This window comes from Canis lupus, chromosome 6 (genome assembly GCF_011100685.1).
Source record: "Canis lupus familiaris isolate Mischka breed German Shepherd chromosome 6, alternate assembly UU_Cfam_GSD_1.0, whole genome shotgun sequence".
Classification (NCBI taxonomy): domain Eukaryota; kingdom Metazoa; phylum Chordata; class Mammalia; order Carnivora; family Canidae; genus Canis; species Canis lupus.
In genome coordinates this window covers 42,832,168-42,854,149 of record NC_049227.1, presented here as the reverse complement: position 1 = coordinate 42,854,149, position 21,982 = coordinate 42,832,168, and the positions used below count along the sequence as shown (strand labels likewise).

The following is a 21,982-nucleotide window of genomic DNA, read 5'->3' as shown; positions in this document are numbered from 1 at the left end:
ATAAAATCATAAACTTCTGCTAGGTGAAAGACACTGTCAATAGAATAAGTTGACAAGCCAAGGCTGGGAGAAAATATTTGCAAAATACATATCTATCTGATAAAGGACTGTTACCCAAAGTACACAAAAGAATTCTTTTAAATCTCAAAAAGAAAATGAACAACCAAAAAAGATAAAAGAAAGGAAGAAAGAAAAAAAAAAAGAAAATGAACAACCCAATTAAAATAGAGAAAGTATCTGAACAGACACTTCACCAAAGATTTACAGATGGCAAATAAGCATATGAAAAGATGCTCAACATCATATTTCATTAAGAAATTGCAAATTAAAACAATGAGATATCACTACCTATTAGAATGGCTAAGATCCAAAACACTGACAACAACGAATGCTGGCAAGGATGTGGAGCAATACAAGCTCTCATTCATTGTTGATGGAAATGCAAAATGGTGCAGCCACTTTCAGATATAGTTTGGCAGTTTCTTACAAAATTAAACATACTCTTACCATACAATACAGCAATCACACTCCTTGGTATTTACTCAAATGAGTTGAAAACATTTGTCTATACAAAAACCCGCACAAGGATATTTATAGCAGCTTTATTCATAATTGCTAAAACTTGGAAGCAACAAGATGTCCCACAGTAGGTGAGTAGATACATAAACTGTGGTACATCCATGCAAGGGGATATCATTCATTACTAAAAAATAATGAGCTATTAAGCCATGAAAAGACACAAAGGAAACTTAAAGGTATATTACTAAGTGAAGAAGGCATTCTGAAGAGGCTACAAACTGAATGATTCCAACTACATGGTGTTCTGGATAAGGCAAGACTGTGAAAGCAGTAAGATTAGTGGTTGGGGGTCTGGGTGGCTCAGTTGGTTAAGGGCCTGCTTCAGCTCAGGTCATGATCCCATGGTCCTGGGATAGAGCCCCACATCGTGCTCCCTGCAGTGGAAGCTTCTCCCTCTCCCTCTGCTACTCTCCCTGCTTGTGCTCTCTCTCTCAAATAAATAAAATCTTAAAAAAAGAAGAAGATTGGTGGTTGCCAGAGGGTTGGGGGAGTGAGAGATGAATAGGTAAAACATAAGGGATCTTCAGGGCAGTGAAATTATCCTTTATGATACTATATGTGTGAATATATGTCAGTATACATTTGTCAAAACCCACAGAATATATAACATAAAGAGTAAACCCTAATATAAACTATGGTCTTTGGCTGATAATGATGTGTCAGTGTTGACTCACTGACTGTGACAAATAAATGTACTATACCCAGCAATTGCACTGCTGGGGATTTACCCCTAAGATGTGAAACGGCGGGATATCTGCACCCCAATGTTCACAGCAGCAATGTCCACAATAGCCAAACTGTGGAAGGAGCCTCGGTGTCCATCGAAAGATGAAAGGATAAAGAAGATGTGGTCTATGTATACAATGGAATATTACTCAACCATTAGAAATGACGAGTACCCACCATTTGCTTTGACGTAGATGGAACTGGAGGGTATTATGCTGAGTGAAGTAAGTCAATCGGAGAAGGACAATCATTATATTTTCACTCATCCAGGGAATACAAGAAATAGTGAAAGGAATTATAGGGGAAAGGAGAGAAAATGAGTGGGAAAAATCAGAGAGGGTGACAAACCATAAGAGACTCTAACTCTGGGAAAAGAACAAGGGGTAATGGAAGGGGAGGTGAGCAGGGGGATGGGGTGACTAGGGGGACTGGTGCTGAGGGGGGCACTTGATGAGATGAGCATTGGGTGTTATACCATATGTTGGCAAATTGAACTCCAATAAAACAATAAAACAAATAAAACAATAAATAAATAAATAAATAAATAAATAAATAAATAAATAAATAAATAAATAATAAACTATACTGATTCAGGATGTTGATGATGGGAGAGGTTATGTGTGGAGAGGGGGAGGCGAAGTAGGAATTTTCTATACTTTCTGCCCAGTTTTGCTGTGTATTTAAAACTGCTCTAAAAATAAAGTATAGTTATATATACATATAGACAAGCCAAGGACTGGGAGAAATATGTATCTTTAAATATTATGTACTTTATATTATTATTATAGTATATTATTTAATTATAATATGAATCTTTAAATATTATAAAAAACACATCAATTTAATCTACCATATTAATAAAAAAAAGTCCATGATCATTATTGATACAAAAAATTTTTGACAAAATTCAACATCCATTCATGATAAAAAACTGTCAGCAAACTGGGAATAGAGGGGAATATCTTTAACCTGATAAGAGGAGTCTATGAAATACCTAGAGCTAACATCATACTAAATGGTGAAAAACTAAACAGTTTCTCTTAAGAAGAATGAGGCAAGGATGTCCACTCTCACTATGCACTTCAACATTGTGATGGAAGTCCTAGCAAGTGCACTAAGGCAAGGAAGATAAATAAAAGGCATTCGATTGTAAAGAGAGAAAGAAAACTTGTCCCAATTTGCAAACAACATAATTGTCTATACAGAAAACCCAAAAGAATCTACAAAAAAACTCGTAGAACTAAAATAAGAGCCTTGAAAGGTCATGGGATAATGGATCAATAGAAAAACATCAGTTTCTAGCAATTGTCAAATGGAAACGAGTGGCTCCAAAAAAATTAAATAATCCAATATAAATCTACCAAACATGTACATGAGTGCTGTATGCCTAAAACTGCAAATGCTGATACAGAAATCAAAGAAGACTTAAATAAATGGAGAGGCATTCAGTGTTCATGGATTGGAAAATGCAACATAGTAATGATGTCAATTTTGTCTAAATTGGTCTATAGATTTAATGCAATTTTAATCACTATCCCAGCAGAATTTTTTGTAGATATAGACAAGCTGATTCTAAAATTTATTTTGAAAGTCAAAGGAACTAGATAACTAAAACAATTTTGAAAAAGACCAAAGTTGGAGGACTCATTTTAGCCTATTTTAAGATTTACTAGAAAACTACAGTATCTGAGCCAATGTGGTATTGGTATTGGCAAAGGTACAGACACATAGATGGAATAGAAAGTCCACAAATAGACTCGCACAAATATGGCCAATTGATTTTTTTTACAAAAGTGCAAAAGCAATTAAATGGACAAAGAATAATATTTTCAAAAACTGGTGTTAGGAAAATTGGATATCTACATGCTAAAAATAATAATAATAATAACCCTAACTTAAATCCCATACCTTATATAAAAAATAACTCTACCAAGTAGTCTTACTAAATTTTAACAGTTCCTTGCTTGCCTCAAATCCATTCTTTAACAAAATAAAAATTGTATATAAAAACGAAGCCCTGTGTGTACCCTGATACCGTTCCCTCCCCTCTCTTTCCTCCCCAGAAGTAACCACTGTCCCATCCTGAATTTTTTTATTAGCTCTGTACTAAAGTATTTTAAAACTTGTACTGTAGAATGACTGTAACTATGAACAAGACATCAAAATTCACCAGACTTATTCTATTGTTTCTCACATGATTTTTTTTAAAGATTTATTTATTTATTCATGATAGACATAGAGAGAGAGAGGCAGAGACACAGGCAGAGGGAGAAGCAGGCTCCACACAGGAAGCCTGATGCGGGACTCGATCCTGCGTCTCCAGGATCGCACCCTGGGGCAAAGGCAGGTGCCAAACCTCTGAGCCACCCAGGGATCCCCTCTCACATGATTTTTAACTTAACTTAAATATTGGGCTTTAACTTGTGGGGTTTTTTTTAATTTTTATTTATTTATTTATTTATGATAGTCACAGAGAGAGAGAGAGAGAGGCAGAGACACAGGCAGAGGACGAAGCAGGCTCCATGCACAGGGAGCCTGATGTGGGATTTGATCCCGGGTCTCCAGATCGCGCCCTGGGCCAAAGGCAGGCGCCAAACCGCTGCGCCACCCAGGGATCCCTGGGGTTTTTTTTTTAATACTTAACAGTGGGTTTATTAGAGTCATGTAGCCTGATATATGTGCCTTTAGTCCCTTCATTTTAATTATATAGAATTCCACAGCATATATATAAACCACTGAATTATTCTCACATCTATGGACATTTAGGTTCTTTCCAAATATTTACTTTTACAAAGTGTTGCATTGAATATATACATACATCTATACGTCGCCACATAGCCCTGAATTTCCAACTTTCTTCTTTTTCCCCTTAGACACAATCCCTGGTAAAAGACAAATTTTTAAGTCATCGCCCATTGTATGAATTGAAACAAACATTTCATAAAACATTCTCATTATTTTCTATTCCATTTCATTAAAAAAAAATCTGGCCATCCAGAGCCAATCTAGGTTTTGTCTAAATTTGCCTAAAATTTATAAAATTTGGGGCCCTCCTGCAGAAAAAGAACACAAAATTATGAATACAGAACTAGTAACCTGGCCTTGAAAGAAGGTTTTGCAAGTAAGGGAGCCCGAAGATTAACCATAATTAGTTTCAGGGTAAATGCCCCATAGAGGAGACACGCTAAATTGCTTTAATGGTTCCTAATAATGGTTCTCTAACAGCAGTTTGATAAACATCACTCTATACCTAAAAGTGAGCAGGCTAGGTCATAAGATGTGAATATTTCAACTTTGAGTTTTGATAAATATATGAAACCATGTAACCATCACCACGATTGAGATACAGATTTCCATCTTTCCAAGAAGCTCCCTCTTGCCCTTTTATAGTCAACCCCCCAGCAAGTAGTAAGACTACTTGGTAGATGTGGGATTTTTGCTGTATTATTCTGAATCTTATGGTTGTGTTATATTCTGTATGCATATCGTTGTAAACATTGGTAATAAGTATTTCATATTTGTGTAGTGTGGGCATTTACACACATCACAGCACTTAATCCTCTTGACGCCCCTTTGGGGTAAGTAGGGCAGACATTATTATTCCTATTCTATGGTTAAGGAACCTAAAACTGTAGAATAGTTTATTAAGAATTGGATTGGGGGAAGCCTGGGTGGCTCAGTGGTTGAGCCTCTGCCCCTGAGAGCGTGATCCCCGGGTCCTGGGACCGAGTCCCATATCAGACTCCCCATAGGAAGCCTGCTTCTCCCTCTGCCTATGTCTCTGCCTCTTTTTGTGTCTCTCAGGAATAAATAAAATCCTTTTAAAAATTGGGACTCTCTTGTTTCTTATTTCATCTAGATTTGCATGGAAATATGTTGGAGAAGTTTCGTTCAAGTGCAGCCATTCCCTCCTACCCGAACTTTGGTAATTCACTTTACCCAATGTGGGTATGAATTGTATTAATAACAGCTAAAGGGCAGCCGGGTGGCTCCGCGGTTTAGCGCCGCCTTCAGCGCAGGGCGTGATCCCGGAGACTCGGGGTCGAGTCCCACGTCGGGCTCCCTGCGTGGAGCCTGCTTCTCTCTCTGCCTTTGTCCCCGCCTCTCTCTCTCTCTCTGTCTCAAATAAATAAAATCTTTAAAAAAAAAAAAAAACCCAGCTAAATGTTTGTTTAAAAAGTAGTCATTCTAAAGCGCTCCAGTAATGACTTTGTGACGGGGTGGGAGGGATACATACCGCGAGCCCGTTCTACAGAGGCACAGGCGGGTGTCACCTCCTGGCCGCAGCCCCCTGGCTCACTCGGTGACCTTGGACAAATCCCTTAACCTTCCACTACTTACACTTACAATCCAGGAGGCCGAACGTGTCACATTCATAACTGCTCCCTCGGGCCTCCTGCCAAACACTGCTTTGAAAACTAGGGACCGATGTAAGGCCGATCAGAACGCAACTGCCAACTTCTCAATGCAAATACTCTGCGAGCCCCCTATTCCTCAAAGACTCTTTCGCTCTCATTTAAGTAGTGCTGCGTATTTTAAGGGAGAATGAGTTTATACTTTGCAAAGGTTAATAACTTGTCAGCCACTAACATACGAACGCCTTTTGTTGTTGAAAGATTAAGCGGACGCCCAGCTAGACGGAATAAAAAGTGAGCGACTTCCCTGGTATTGCCCTTCCCCTCTGTAGTGGCCCCCGGAGATTCTTGGGAGCAAGCAGTTTGTTAACTCAAGTGGGGTCTAGAACCTTATTTCGACACGGATCATGCTTTATGCAAGTCCTGTGGATTCTGAGCACCGCGGCGCCGAAGGCACACGGGGCGGGATGGGATGGGCTGGGGACCGAGCGTGCGGCCCAGCGCCGGCCTCGGCCCGGCCCGGCTGCGGGTGCGCCTGGGGACCGCGGCTCCCGCGGCTCCCCGCCCCGAAGCCGAGCCCGTCGCCGCCCAGGCGCCCGCGGAGGCCACGGGTCCCTTTAAGGCGCCCCGCGAGCGGGCCCGGAGCCCGGGGGCGGGAGGAGGGTGCGCGGGCGCTCGCCACGTGACTCGGCGGCCAAGTGCGCTCGCCAGTTTGACAGAAGTTTGAATCGGCCCCGGCGGCTCGGTGCAGCCGGAGCGGCAGCGCGCGGTCCCCGCGTCGGCCGCCCCCGCCGCCCCCGCCGCCCCCGCCGCCCGCCGAGCCCCCGAGCCCCGCCGCCCGCCGAGCCCCGCCGAGCCCCGCCGGTCCCCGCTCGCCCCGCCGCCCCCGCCGCCCCCGCCGCGCCGGCATGTCTGCGACCGAGGGCTCGAGTCGCGCGGCGGACAAGTCGCCGCGCCAGCAGGTACTCCCCGCCCCGGCTGTCGCCCCCTCCCCGGGGAGTCGGCGGGACCCTCCCTGAGCGCCGCCCGTCTCCGCAGGTGGACCGCCTGCTGGTGGGGCTGCGCTGGCAGCGGCTGGAGGAGCCGCTGGGCTTCATCAAAGTTCTCCAGTGGGTGAGTCGGCTCCGGCCGCGGGCTATTTCGGGAGCTTGGGCCGTGACGCCGGCCCGAAGCAATGTGGCCGGAGCGGGGGGCGGCGACAGGTGGGCGGGGGAGGGGCGGGCCGGGGCTGCTCCTCCAGCGCCGGGGGCAGGGGGGTGCGAGCGGGGCCCGCGGAGCCCGGGATTCGGTCCTTCTATGTGCAAGGAGCCCTTGCCCAGGGCGCTCACATTTCACCCGGGCGACAGGACCCGGGTGTAACCTTTCCAGAACTCTGATCCTGCACATACCACTCCTCGGTGGCAGAGGGGGGAGGAGGACAAGGAGGACGAGGAAAGCCACGGAGGGCAGAGGAGGGAAGGAGGCGGGCGATGGAAACCATCCTGCCCCCAAACCCACTAGGATCTGGCTGATCTTGAAAATGGGCTCCGGGGGACAGGGTCCTGGCTGGGAGTTGTCCTGTCCAGGTCGCCAGAATAATCTGGATTCAAGTGACTGAGTGAAAGGGGGAATGAATGAATGAATGAATGGATGAATGAATGAAGTCTATGGGTCTAGGATTAAATAAAAAATATGAAGACAATAAACATCACACTGTGTCCAAATGTGCTTGTAAAATAAGGTAAAACATTGAGTTGGGAAGCTGGAGCTCTGGGTTTCAGACCTGGACCTACCTGCCTTTTCCAGCTATGTGACCTTGGGCAAGTCACTTCCCTGGACCTCAGTTTCTCACGTTAGTTAACTGTTAGTCACACCATTCCTAGGGTCCCCTTCTGTTCTAAACGGGTTGGTATGCTAGAATATTGCCCTCCATTAGACTCACCCTGTGACCTTGAAGAAATCACTTGCCTGTGGCCTCAGTTTACCTCTGTAATGGTCCAGGGGAAATACCATCTCCTTGCCTGACTGGTACTTGGAGATATAGGTATGTTCTCTGTCCTTACCAGTGCCCAAGGCGTCCTGAGTGTAAGTCAGGAATGTGGACAGGTCAGTCTTTCAAATCATGACAACTTGTTGGAAGCATTTAGTGCACTATAACAGAAGAGATTTAAGTTAGACAATCCACACACCATTTGTGCTTTCACTTAATTAATTTATGTGCTTTCAGCACAGAATTCAGCTAGGCAATAAGTTACCGTTAATACGGAAGAGGATGGAGTTCTAAAGGGCTTTTAACTCACTGGAGATAGGAGTTAGCGCTGTGTCACCAATTCCTGAATCATCCTTTGGATGGGAATCATCAGATCTGGAATTCAGTGGCAATAGTGCATGTAGGGTTATCTCCAGATATCTGAGACCTTGACTGGGGCTACAGGCCAGGCAAGGCGCTCCCAAGTGCAAACTCTGGGACCTAGTGGGGACTTTCCATTCTCCTCACTGCCTCAAGAGCAGTTGGATGGACTGCTGACTGAGCTCTTTTATACTCCCACCCCCACTTCCCTTCAGGACTAGAGTGGTGGCCATATAAGAATGATATTAAGGTCTCAGTACCAGTGGTGGCCATATAAGAATGATGTTAAGGCTCCATGTGACTGCCATCCAGAACAAGGGAGCCATTATGAGGAGCAGAACCTGAAATATAAGAGTACAATTTTATCATTAAACTAGACAAATGGATCTAAGGGGAATTTGACAAAGACTGTCAAGGGGTGAGGGAAACAATGAGGATCATTATTAGACCATGGAATCTTCGTTGGTGGGGGGGGGGATTCCGAAAAGCTTCCCTCTTCAGTCCTTCTATCCTTTTCTGAATGCCCCCCACCCCAATACCCACATTTCTGTAAAGGCTGCGCAAAGCGATGCCTAGGAAAATGATCCAGTCTCCTCCCAGGGCCAGCACTGATGCCTACGTCAAGACCCATTTGACTTTTATGATCCTCACCTTCTCAGAGAGGGGGTGATGCCTTTCTCTCAGTGCTAAATCCAGGGGCCCAGGCTAGACTCTGAACTCAGCCTTCATTCGAAGGACAGCGTCAAAGGGAGACATGATTTGCTTTTGCTGCCGTGCTAGCAGAGCTTGAGTTTCACTTGCCCTGAGTCTCTCCAGGATGAGCTAATGTGAAAGTACACAGGAACCAGCACCAGAAATGACAGTAAAATATCCTTTTGGATTTTCACTCATCTCCTGCTTGGGGGATCCAATGTTCCTGGACTGGAAAAGGAAAAAGAGAAAACACAAATCTTGCATTTATCGTAATGATGCTTGAAAACTTGTGTTTTTATTGTTCTCCAAAAGCAGTTTGCTGATACCCTGGTAAGAAGAAAGCAGTGTTAGTCTTTTATTCATTAGGAGTGTGGCTTAGAGTGTCTTTTTTTTTTAAGATTTTATTTATTTATTCATGAGAAACACAGAGAGAGGCAGAGACACAGGCAGAGGGAGAAGAAGGCTCCATGCAGGGAGCCCGACGTGGGACTCGATTCCTGGTCTCCAGGATCACACCCTGGGCTGAAGGCGGCGCTAAACCGCCAAGCCACACCTCATTTCCAATTCTGATGTCTCACTAAATCTTCACAAAGCTAGTGAAATGACATAGGTATAGACCAATTATTAAAGAATTGGTTTCTTAAAAAAAGAAAAAGGCAGATTGTGAGGTCAATGGGCTTTGGTTTACATTAAGTCTCCTCTGCTTTCTAGTCATGGAATCTAGGGTACCTGGGGTAAGTAAAATCTTTGTGGGCCGTGGTTTCTTATCTGTAAATGAGGGGAGATCTATTATAGGAGGTGACTTCTATAAAGCATCCAAGCATTCAATCCAAGAAATCCAGGAGATATTCAGTAAGTGTTGGCTCCCCTTCCTTTTGTTTATAGACCTCCCCTTTCCCCTAAATTTCCTCTGTATACAGACTGTCAGCTAGATTTGTCCTTTGATTAGATTACTCAAATGTCACCACCAGATCCTCATTTTGAGGGTAAGGCATCAAGGAATCCTGGATTACTCAGTCACTGTTTCCATAGTAAGTCATATTATCATTAACTGGGTGTATCCCTAATCAATAATTCACCTTTGAGGTGCCAAAGCCACTTACTTGGCTCCAGGATCTCTATAATGAAAATAAGCTATTTCAGCTGGTGTAGGGGAATGCGAAAGAATACCACCAGAGTCCATAAAACCACTGAGATGACTGTAGAGGTAAGAGTAGGGGGAGAACTCATCTTCCTTGTGCCCTGCACTAACTGGGGTTCTCAAAGGATCATCACCATCCAGCAAGTCAGCACCAAACTGGCAAGGTGATTCTGGCCACCTGTCACCTGTATCAGAGATACAGAGACGAGCAGGAGTGCAGTGTATGACCATCACTGTCCCCAGCAATACAGTTCCAAGAGGAAGAAGGCTGGTTGGCATTAGAGACTTAGAGATTCCCTCCCCACCTCTCCCCTCTCAGTGACTCCTTGGCTACTGCTATTTTTGAGCAGTTTGCTGAACTCAGGCCCTTGTGTTCAGTGATATGGATGGTTTCAGTTCTATCCTGCTCCTCTCTGTGCCTCAGTCACCTGGCACATTCTGGTTCCAAAAGGTGGAGGAGGCTGGGTCAGGGTGTCTTTCTCTGCCACCTGCATCCCAGGTGCAGAGCTCCTCCCTGCCTCCTTATAATCTTCACTGAACATAGGAAAGATCTCTCTCTCTCTCTCTCCCCCCCTCTCCCTCTCCCTCTCTTTCTGTCTCTGTTGCTCGCTCTCGCTCTCGCTCTCTTTTGGCCTTAATAACTTTGTGATGCAGAATTTTAGTTTGTTTATTTGAACATTACACTTTTTTTCTCCTTGACATAAACTGTCAAGAGAAGGTACTGGGTCTTATTCATTCATCTTTGTGTCACCAGCACTTGGCACATAGCAGATGGTTCATAACTGTTTGTTGATGAGTGAATGAAGTAGAAAGCCCTGGACAGGGAATGAGGAGATGTGAATTCTAAGGCTAGCTCTCACAATCACTAAATGTGACCTTGGGAGAGTTACTTGATCTTTTGGGACTTTAGTTTCCACCTCTGTGAAGTGAGACCACTGGGCGTAACGATCTCTGAGATCTTTTTTTGCTCTGATGTCCTGTGAACCTATGAAGTTCCCCTCAGATTTTTCCCTTTGTCCACTTACACAGCAAACTTTATGTTATCTGGCATCACATGACTGCCCGATATTCAGATTTAATTATGTATTCTGATTGATAAAGAATTATGTAAGGTGTTTCTGGATTCCTGACTTTCAAAGAATCAAAATAGAAGAGGAAACAGTTAGTACTCCAGCTATTTGTGGTATATTTCACTCTTTGAGGAATCATAGAGCAGGGTTTAGGATTTTCAGAACTTCTAGGTTACCATCTAGACATTAGCAGAACTTTGGACAATGATGGTAAAGTTCTATAACCTGTGTTGTCCAATATGGTACCTGCTAGTCACATGTAGCTATTGAAATGTGGCTATTGTGACTCAACAGCTGAATTTTTAATTTTATTTAATTTTAATGAACTTGAGTGTAAATAGCCGCACTTGGCTAGTGGCTACCATGGTGGATAGTCCAGCTCTAAATTACGAGTTCCATGAAGACAGAGATTTTTCTCTTTTGTTCACTACTAAATGATAGTGCTTAAAACAGTGCCTGGTACACAGTAGATGCTCAGTGTCATCCTTCTGTAGATGTGCCTGTCAAGGAAGTGCTGGTGAGGAGAAAGCTCCACAATTGACCACTCATTGCCCCAAGTTAGAAATACCTATTTTCTTAGGGGACCTCTATAGCGCTAACTGCCAACGGATAAAAATATGTCCAACTGTGCTGCCCTTCCTAGAATGTGACACTCTAATTGTGTGTCCAGTTCTCAGCGCCAGAGGCTAAGAGGGATAAAGAAACTTGTAAGAAGCTGACATAAATTCCAGAATTCCTATGACAAAAGAGCTAGAGGAGCACCATTGTTATGCCAGTGAGGAGGCTTGGAGTATATAAAAGGTAATGATGCAGAAGCTTTGGGCAACTTCTCTTCAGCTCTGTCAACATGAGCAAACAGGTCTCTATCTCAGCCTCTGTAAATGAAGCCAGATGAGGTTATTCAGGCATTGGAAAGAGCTATACTCTCTCCTTTTCTGAATGTTTTTAAAAATGAAGACAATTCTCATTTGTCTGAACTAAACCTCATGGAGACAGAGAGGTGCTCATTATGACCTTTAGAGAGGGGTGAGCAGCTCCAGCGTGGACAAGAGCTGCCAGGCCAGGCGATGCAAGGCAGGGCAGTGGCACCAGACACCACCCAGGGGCAGAGTACAGCTGCTGGCAAGCCCAGCCAAGAGCACTCTGATAGCATTACTCTCTTCCAGTGAGAGAAAGGCCTCTGGATTGCCTGCTCCAAAGCCCTCATTTTACAGACAAGAAAACTGAGACTCAAAGTGGAGTGACTTACTTGAGCTCATCCAGCTAATGAGTGACTGGACCCGGACTAGAACCCACATTTCCAAACTCCTAACCCAGGTCTCTTTTCCCTCTGTAACACTGTCAAGCATTAGCAAAATCCTGTGCACACAACTCTACTCTAAACTCTGGGTGCAAGGCTGGGATGTAGATGAGCTGTCTTCTAGGTGCTTAATGTCCAAGACACCAAGACATGGAAAAACATACAGAAAACGGTCATTAACAGAATAAGCTCTGTGCTTATTAAGAATGATTACATCATGTGCAAGCCTGGACGAGGTAAGTGCACAGGAAATGGGGCCTGAGCAGATGACGTGGGAGGATCAGAGATTCCAGCTTCTCACCTCCTTTTCTAACCAGTGTGTTTCCCCAGAAAGAAATCTGAAAACCATAGGTTGGGGAAATTTCATCTCACTCAAGACAGGAGGTTTAGTCAGATGTGATGAAAGGTGGAGAGGAAAACAATTCAAGTGATCTGAAATGCCTCGGGTTCTTAACACTGAGTGATGGCAGCACCCGCAGATTACAAAGGGCAACACCACTGGAGAAAGAGTGGAGGCCGATAAGGCAAGTGGAAGGTACTTTTCTCTGGGCTTGAGCCAGGACTGTCAGCATAGACGCAGCCAGCCCTGCTGCTGCGAGAAAAGTATGTTTGGGGGAAGAGGGGTTGGGCTGCCAGACCATGGGACGGCAGCTCCCTGCCTGGCCCCTCCGAAGGCTTGGCGACAGGTGTCCCTTCTAGCTATACCTCCAGTGAGGAAAGAAGCCACTGGAAGGTAGCAACGAGGTAATGACAAGATTCAACGACAGCTTCAAAGGAGAAATATTAGGAATTCCAACACACGCCTGATCTCAGCTGGCACAGAGGAACCTATTTCTAGGGTGGCTCTCCCTTGGGGAGAAAGTTCAAGTCCAGCTTTATGCTAGATATTTCCAAAAGTCTAACTTGCTTTGTGTTGGTCATCCTCTTAAGGAGACTACCTGTGCTCCACTGTCACATCCACCGGGGAGACGTGGAAAGTATCCATTTCCTCTCTCTACATCTCCCTTCCAAGTCAACCTCATTCATTTGGCTATTTGGTCCAGCACTTAGGTGCAGTGAACACGGCATCTGGAGCCTGGAAGGCCAATGGAAGCCACGAGTCCCTGCCCAGGAGGGACTTGATTAAAGGGAATCCTCCCCCACCCCCATAACTGCACCTGCGGAGAGTCAGAAGGTGGTTTTGATGGGATATACCTTGGCTGGTTGAGGGCTTCCGACTCTCAAAGTGGCTTCCCTCTCCCTCAGCTCTTTGCTATTTTCGCCTTCGGGTCCTGCGGCTCCTACAGCGGGGAGACAGGAGCAACAGTTCGCTGCAACAACGAAGCCAAAGATGTGAGCTCCATCATTGTTTTGTTCGGCTATCCCTTCAGGTGAGCAGGAACTGATTCCGACCCCACACAGCCTCTCTCGCTGGTTTGGCAGGACCTGCTTGGTCTCTTCTTCCTCCAGAAACCTAAAGACTTTTTTGCTGAGTGCCACTCCAGGTTCAGATAGAACTATAAGACTTGGGTCCTCCCTGCCCGTTAACAATCTCAGACACACACACACACACACACACACACACACACACACACACACAGAATTTCAGACACACTAGCCATACGGAAACATCAAGGAAACTCAAATAGATCATTGTTATAATAATGTTCCAGTCCACAGATGACCATTAGCAGGTGACATAGTTCCTACAGGAAGAACCCTTGCAGTTTGGGATGGAGGTTTCCAGGAGTCGGGGCTAGTTGTTCAGGTCTTTCTTGACCTCCAGCAACCTTCTTCCTGCCTTGAAGGTTAGGGAGCTTGAGCCTAGGGAGGGGAATCCCAACTGTTCAGAGGAGAATCGGGGACAGGGCTCATTTTCTCAGAAAGTTTTAGTACCAACAGCTAAGTTAGGTTAACTATCTTTTGTTTATAACAGAGTGATTTTTTTTCTTTGTCCTGATTTTGTACCATATAGTCTCATGGGGTGGGGGTGGGGGGCGTTCACTAAATAAGGCCTGAGAATGGGCAAGTCCAACCTTAACCTGGCCACCGTGGACCTGTGCTTTCCCAGGGGCAAAATGAAGCTGATCTCCCTGGTGGTTTAACAGTCACCATATCTGGGCAAGGTGGATGACTGTTGGGTAGTGGCTGAATGGGAGGTAGAGTTGGACCAGAATTCCAGGGATGTTCCTGTCTTTTTTTTTTTTTAAGATTTTTTTATTTATTCATAAGAGACACAGAGAGAGGCAGAGACACAGGCAGAGGGAGAAGCAGGCTCTCTGTGGGGAGCCCGATGCGGGACTCAATCCCAGGACCCCGGGGTCACGCCCTGATCTGAAGGCAGCTGCTCAACCACTGAGCCACCCAGGCGTCCCTGGGAATGTTCCTGTCTTGACTACAAGGTTGCCTCCAGGAACGACCCTCCCCCCACACTCCTTTTCTTGGTTCTGTAAGAGTCCCGGGGTGGGAAGTAGCACAGGACTACTCCCAGAGCAGGGACAGTCCCCTGCCTCCACTGGGAGAGGACTGCCCCGAGCTCAGGATGGCATCCCCTGCCACTTGCAGGTTGAACCGGGTCCAGTATGAGATGCCCCTCTGCGATGATGACTCCACCTCCAAGATCATGCACCTGATGGGGGATTTCTCTGCTCCTGCTGAGTTCTTTGTGACCCTGGGCATCTTTTCCTTCTTCTACACCATGGCTGCGCTGGTCCTGTACCTGCGCTTTCACAACCTCTACACAGAGAACAGGCGCTTCCCACTGGTGGTGAGTGGGCACAGGCCAGAAGGGATGGGCGGGGAAACTAAGGAGATATGCGTTCTGGGACTGAGGCCACATGGGGGGGAGAGGACATCCATATGTGGAACCTCCTGAGTCTCCCACCAGCTCTTTGCCCTTCATACCCTTTGGGTTCTGTGGCTCCCACGGCTCCAAGGACGCTGCCTCTCCCAACCTCCCATCATTTGCTGTGCTCACAGAAAGCATAATAGCATCAAGAAGTAGGCTCTGGAGTCACACTGCCTGGGTTCAAATTCCAGGACAGTCTTTACTAACTGTGCTCTTGGACAAGTCACTTCTCCTCTCCAGACCTCAGTTTCCTCAATATAAAATGGGGATAAGATAATACCTATCTCATAGTGTTTGGGGGAGGTGAGTGAAGCTGCATATAAAATATCTGGTGTAGAGTTAGCTTCAATAAGCGTTAGCTATCATTAATGTTGTTCCCCTTCTACCACCTTCCTATCCCAGGCATGCAGGGTGGAAGGGGTGCCTTAGAGAACCCCATTTGTCTCCTGCAGTCTGCTTTCACACTGCCTTCAGTTGTAGCTGAGCAATGATGATCAGAGGAAAGGCTTGAAGGCGAGGGTGGGGAGTTTAGGCCACCTAGGTTTGGGGGTGACAGTGACTAGCAGCTGTTTTTTTTTTTTTTTTAGTCTTTTATTTATTTATGATAGTCACACAGAGAGAGAGAGAGGCAGAGACATAGGCAGAGGGAGAAGCAGGCTCCAGGCACCGGGAACCCGATGTGGGACTCGATCCCGGGTCTCCAGGATCGCGCCCTGGGCCAAAGGCAGGCGCCAAACCGCTGCGCCACCCAGGGATCCCTAGCAGCTGTTTTGATAGACTGTTGTCTGACTTCGTTCTGAGGGCCTGGGCAGGGGTAGCCCTGGGTGGCAGGGTTCCTTTGGTGGCAGTGAAGAGATTCCTTAAGATGATCTGGGCTCTTTGAGGCTCCAGGTGTTGGGTAGGATAGCAAGGGGTAGCTGTCCCGGACCCCAAGATCCCAGTGCATTATGACCTTATGACCAGAGGAAAAAAAGTAGACAACGAGAGGGGGGCCTTTCTGAGTGTGTTTCCTGTCCCTCTGCTCCTCCTAGGACTTCTGTGTGACTGTCTCCTTCACCTTCTTCTGGCTGGTAGCTGCAGCTGCCTGGGGCAAGGGCTTGACAGACATCAAGGGGGCCACGCGGCCATCCAGCCTGACTGCAGCCATGTCTGTGTGCCACGGGGAGGAAGCAGTGTGCAGTGCCGGCGCCACGCCCTCCATGGGCCTGGCCAACATCTCTGTGGTGAGACCTGTGACCGCTGAAGGGGCGTCGGGGAGGCAGTGCTATCTCAGGTACCTGGGCCTCGCCCGGTGGCAGGTTCTGAGGGGAACAGACAGGCCATCTCTCCACTGGTATTCCCTGCAACTGGAGCTGGTGACCCCTGCACCTAAGAGTGGCTGCTGGTCGCTGGTTGACCCTGAGAAGACATTTTGGTTTGGGGGGTGGGGAACCTAAGAGCCACGTAGCCTCCTGTTCTTTCCTCCTGTAGTGTCTTCCCATTTCCCTTCTCCCCATGTCCAGGCATGCTCTCTGCGACTGCCTCCCACTCCTCCTGCCTCTTTACAATATGTGTGTGTGTGTGTCTCTGTGCGCGTGCAAGCATGTGAAGGGGAGCACAGAGTGTGGCTGGGCTCAAGACTGGGAGCAGACCCGGAGTGAAAAGGGGTTCATTGTCACTCGGGCCTCCAGACTGGAAAGAGGCTCTGGGCAGAGGTGGGTCCAGCTGGTACGCACATGTTTGGCCACCCCAGTTGTTAAGATTGTGGAAATTTTTCCATATCAGTTGGTAAATAGCTGAGCCCTCGAGCTTTTCAAATGTGCCCTCACCTTAGCCCTGCCCTGAAAATGACCTGGAACTCCCCAAGGTCCAGCAACTGAAGAGTTTCATTGCTGGCACACCAGGGAGCCTTCTAGACCTTGCTAGAACCCTGCTGATAGATTTTAGTCCCCAAGAGCTTATTGTAAAAATTTTCACACACACAGTAAAGTTGAAAGAATTTTACAATGAACACCCACACACTCGTCGCCCAAACTGTACCATTAACATTTTACTAGACTCGCTTTATCACATACCTATCTGCCTCTCTTCATCCATCAAACCATCTTATTTTTAATGCATTTTGAAGTTAACTGCAGACATCAGCACACTCCCACCCGAATACATCCTGCTGATAGGCTTTTAAGTATTTTTGAATAAATATTTGAATATGGCCCTGCCTGGGTCCCTGGCCCTAGGAAAGGAGCACCTTGGACAGCTCTGGTCCCACCCACCCTTGGAAAAGGCCCTCAAAACAGTGCTGTGGATAGCGCCACTAGAGCCCTTGCTCCGTGCTCTGTTTTGCATGATGCTTCACTCCAGGGGCCAGATTCTCCTAGTGATCAAGCTACAGCTCAGGTGCATGCTGTGGACAGTTACAGACTTTTACCAGAGAACCCCTAGTGGGCACTGGCATTGAACCCGGTCTCTACATCCCGTCCCCTGAAGTCCAGTCTCCCTAGCCCTCTATGCTCTTCTCCCACCCACCACACGAACAACTCCCTGTTCCCACAATGCTTTCCTTACCATTCTCACAAACTTCTCTGATGTCTTTGCAGCTCTTCGGCTTTATCAACTTCTTCCTGTGGGCCGGGAACTGTTGGTTTGTGTTCAAGGAGACCCCATGGCATGGACAGGGCCAGGGCCAGGGCCAGGACCAGGGCCAGGGCCCTAGCCAGGAGAGCGCAGCTGAGCAGGGAGCGGTGGAGAAGCAGTAAGCAGCCCCCCATCTGGCTACTCCTGAACAGGACAGCACCTCTTCAACAACCTCCAGCTTCCAAGACCTCCCTCTTCCTTCTCCAACTCCCCTTCCCCCATCATTCTGGGCTTTGAGCTTTGAGACGTCATCGTGGATGGATGGGCATCAGCTGTCAGAAACCCAGGGCAGCCCACCCAGTGGCTTCCTATCCCTCCTTTTACTGAAGCCTCTGGTGGTAGGAGCTCAGTGCTCCTTGTCCACTGCCTGGACCTCAGCATCTTACTTGGGATCTTACTTGTACCTTTACAGCCTCTGAGAACGAGCCTCTACTGCAGGAGAGTTTGGGGCAGGAGACCAGAGTCCTGAGACCGGTTCCTAGCAGCCACTTCTATCAACCTGTCGGCTTCAATAAAAGTCAGGGGGGGGAGGGGATTGGCCGGCAGCCTTCTTCCTGGTCTCTTGCATGAAGAGCCCACCAGTGGTTTGGTGGCCCCTCTTCAATGGCTGTCATCTAAGCCTTGTTTCTGCCCTGATCTCCTGTCAGTTGGAGCTCTCCTACTTTTTCCTCTGGCCCCTGCTCACCCACAGAGCCTATCATGTGGGAACCCAAGAGGCCAACTAGCCTAGAAAACAGCTCTGTAGAGGGTCCTGATGAGGCCTGGACTCAGTGGGGAGCAGATATATTGCAACTGGCTTGCAACTTCAAGAAACTGAAGCCAGGAAACTGTCTGGGGAAGCAGTTTCTTCTATTCCCTCAATCCTCCCACCCCTCCAGGCTCTGGCACTTTCTACCAACACTAGAAGCTCCTGACCTTCCTCCCTGTCCTCCTTCTTGGGCTTAGTCTCCCATATCGGACACAAGATGAGGGGTCTAGGAGCATCTCCATCTCAGCCCTCCCTTCCTCCAGCCGCTCCGTCCATCTCCCTTCCCCAGCCTCTTGGGTCTGAGGCATTCAAGATCCTTTTCCATGTCTGTCCAGGCCTTCCTTTCATTCCTGTGGGTCCAGAGAGGGCTTTGGAAGGGCCCAAAGGACCATCACGAGGCTAAGTTGCCCCAGAGCCCCAGGACATGGATGGATGGGCCCATTTCTTCCTCATTTCCCCCAAACCACAATTCCTTCTTTGGCCTCTCTTTCATACTTCTTTGTCTCACCTTCACGAAAGAATGTGGCCTCTCGGTTTGCCCTCTGTCCCTCCCAGGCTCTAACCCTCTCCACCCCAACCCCAGTCCAGGGCAGGCCAATGCTATTGGTGCTTCTTCACTTTGGGACCCAGTTCCATATTTGTCTTTGATGTGTCTCCTCTTTCTGACACCTCCTTCAGTCCCTCTCTGAACCCCAGGGCCTAAGAGTCAATGCTGACTGGGAAAAGGCCATCCAGCTCCTCCCCAACTCGAAGCACTTCAGTCTGCCCTGGCCATCGGGCTGCTCAGGGAAGGATGAAGAAGGATGAAGAATCCAGCCATTTCCCAATCCAGTGCCAATTAACCGATTTATCATCCCAAAGGTGAATGTGCCCTGTGCCAATTTCTCCTCAGGACGGAGACAACCCCTCCAACCTTCTCACCTCCCTAAACACCATTCACAGTGCAGATTACCAGGGTCCCCAGAGGACAGAGTCTTTGACTTTGGGCCAATCATTTCTTCTTTGGGTCAGAGTTTCCCCACTGGACAGGGGGAGTGTGAGATTTACGTCCTCAAATGCTCTAGAACCCTTCAGTGAAAGAATTAGTTTTTTGTTTTGTTTTTAGATTTTGGGGGAAGGGATTTGAGGAGGGAAGAGAGGGGATGGGGTTGAGAGTGTTTCTAAGTCTGAACCTCTCTCTGTCCTGAGCTGTCCCCATGGTTACTCAAGAAAGAGGGGGGAACAGTATTGCCTACAGCTCCAGAGACACAGAGAACAAAGAGGTGACCATTTTTCTTAAGCTGGCCCCTGTGAGGGTCTGTGAGCAGCTTCTACTGGAACTTCGTTTGGATTCTGTATATGTATTTATAATTTATTTGAAATGTGATGGATAAAGTGTTCTGATTTGGGGGCTGAAGTTAGCAACTGGCCCTTGAGCTAGGGGAAGGGGGGTGGGGTGGGTATGCACTCCTGCCAAGGACTCCTAGCCCAGAACTCTTCCTAGAGCAGAGAAGGTTCTTTCTCCTCCTCAAGAGGCCGGCTTGTTCTCATCCAGAAGGGCCTTGATTTAGGCTATGGCCTCATTTTCCGTGACCACCCAAAGAGGAAAGGCTACTTCACCTCATTACCTCCAGATGTCTGGGCTAGGCCAACTGCTGAGGGCAGAGCTGTTCTCATAGGACTCATGTCCCCTCCAGTCAGGGCTGGCACCAATGCATTGCCTGGTGGGGCCTGGAGTAGGGGACTGAGTCTGGTTTCTCCAGATTACAGGAGGCCAACAGGCAGGGAACATGCCCTCTGCCCTACTAAATGCTGACCCTGCCAGGGTGCCCGCCAAGGACCCTTTCTGAATTTGCGTTCCCTCCAGTATTATGATCATAGGTCTCCTACTTCTGGGATTGAGGATCGGGGTGGGAGGGAGAATGTTGCATGTTGTTTTCTGGTGCTTGTTATTACACATTTGAATAAACAGTGCTTCAAAGCATTTGCCATAAAGGAGCCAAGACTAGAACCCTTCCAGGGATTTTTTTTTTTTTTCTCTTCCTACCATTGCTTTAGGTTCTTGGACAAATGTCAGCATTTCTACCAAAACATTATTCTACTCCTCTCCACTCTGCATCCCAAGCAGTAGAGTCTGAGTTTTTCCTCTTTTGGTGGCACCAGTTAGTTCAAGGCAAGTAGACTCATTAGCAAATTTGAGCAAACTCAAAAGGCAAGAGACAGTGGCTTCCACAGTGCTATTTCCATTTGCTCTTCTAAACTTCCTGTCAGGAGGTGAGGGCCATATGCCTTGCCCTTTTAACTATGAAGGTTCTTTCTGAACAAACTTGCACCTCTATATCCCTTGCCCTTCTTACAGGCTACCCTTACATTCCCTAGAAAAAACACATTTGGACACAATGTTAAATTCAATTTCAACAAGTTCCTGGACACCCCCCCCCCCCCCACAATCTGTGGCTCTCGGGTTAAGAATCTCTGCCCTCAGAGATTATCTTCCTAGTACTTAAACATTCCCTGGGTGAAAGTGAAAAGAAAGTCTGAGTTCTTGAAGTCACAGACCTTGACTTACTTGCCTCCAATTTGGTTTCCTTTAGCTGAAGGAATGAATCTGGGGTGAGCTGTGAGGGTTGAAGAGGGAAAAGAGGACTAGTATCTCTTTTCTGATGTGATAGGGGGGGACAGGCTTTGTCTCTTGGTTGTGGGAGGGTGGGAAGAAATGTTATCAGCTGAAAAGAAGAAAGAGGATGATTAAGGTATTTTCCAGGCCTTAGTAAGGAAAATGACAGATCTGATGAGAAATCTCCCTATGCCTAGGCTCTGGTAGCAGCCCTTCCAGCAGAGAAAATATTCATTAGAAAAAGGAAGCCAAAGTGATGGATGGAGTCAGGGTCCAGCCAGGGTTTGGGAAGAGGCGGTACAGGGTATCGATCGCAGTTCTCAGGAGGAGAGAAGGATCAGCAGAGATGCTGCAAAGACCAGCAGCCTCGGGGCCGGCTCTGGCTCGGAGACAGCCTTCTGTCATCCTGACAGGTGATCCTGATCAGCTCATCTAGGTCCTCCCAAACCCAGACAACGCCACCCCAGCCCTCTAGACTGCATCAGGGCACCGTGGGTGGCCCACAGAGGAGGCACAACACGGGAGCCGAGGACCCTCCCCCACTCCAACCCTTGTGTCCTTCAGCACATCCAACAGACTCCCTCCCCTTGCCCTTCTGATTCACAGCGCCCACCTCCCTGCACCTACCCTATTCGATCTACGGGGGAGCGAAGTCGCTTCTTGACCGCCAGCCCGGGAAGGGGCGCCAGCCAGCTGGCGGAGGCACGGCTCAGAAGGGCTCTCGGGCAGAGAGAGGGCTGGGGCTGGGGGTGCAGGGAGCTTGCGGGAGCGGGCTGGTAGCACAGAGAGTGGGTGCACAAGGGTTAAGAGAGGGGGTCCCGGGCCTTCGGTCTCTTCGCCCCCCGCAGTTGTGCATTTTGGAGGGGCTCTGGCTGCAAGCTCGGTAGGCAACAGCGCCCCCCCAAGACTACACTTCCCAGAAGGCTGTACGAGAGGGAGCGCGAGGGGCCGACGAGCCGTGGCGCGCTTGCGCAGAGCGTGAGCTGGCGGGGGGAGGGGGAGGGG

At 47.7% G+C, this 21,982-nt stretch overlaps 1 protein-coding gene and 1 long non-coding RNA gene across 2 annotated transcripts; one reads left to right on the top strand and one right to left on the bottom strand.

Annotated features, from left to right (window-relative positions):
* Nucleotides 1–6,544: 6,544 nt before the first annotated feature.
* On the top strand, nt 6,545–20,376 carry SYPL2 (synaptophysin like 2). The gene is made up of 6 exons (XM_038541079.1): nt 6,545–6,622; nt 6,699–6,773; nt 13,439–13,563; nt 14,738–14,939; nt 16,052–16,243; nt 17,597–20,376. Exons 1-6 carry the CDS (start codon nt 6,569–6,571, stop codon nt 17,753–17,755), a joined length of 807 nt encoding a protein of 268 aa, XP_038397007.1. The 5' UTR covers nt 6,545–6,568; the 3' UTR covers nt 17,756–20,376.
* Nucleotides 7,495–21,932, bottom strand: LOC119872239. The gene is made up of 5 exons (XR_005361040.1): nt 21,605–21,932; nt 17,565–17,620; nt 13,388–13,473; nt 8,641–8,910; nt 7,495–8,330 (listed from the first exon to the last, which is right to left on the bottom strand). It is a non-coding gene; the product is annotated as an uncharacterized LOC119872239 (long non-coding RNA).
* Between the last annotated feature and the right edge of the window lie 50 nt (nt 21,933–21,982).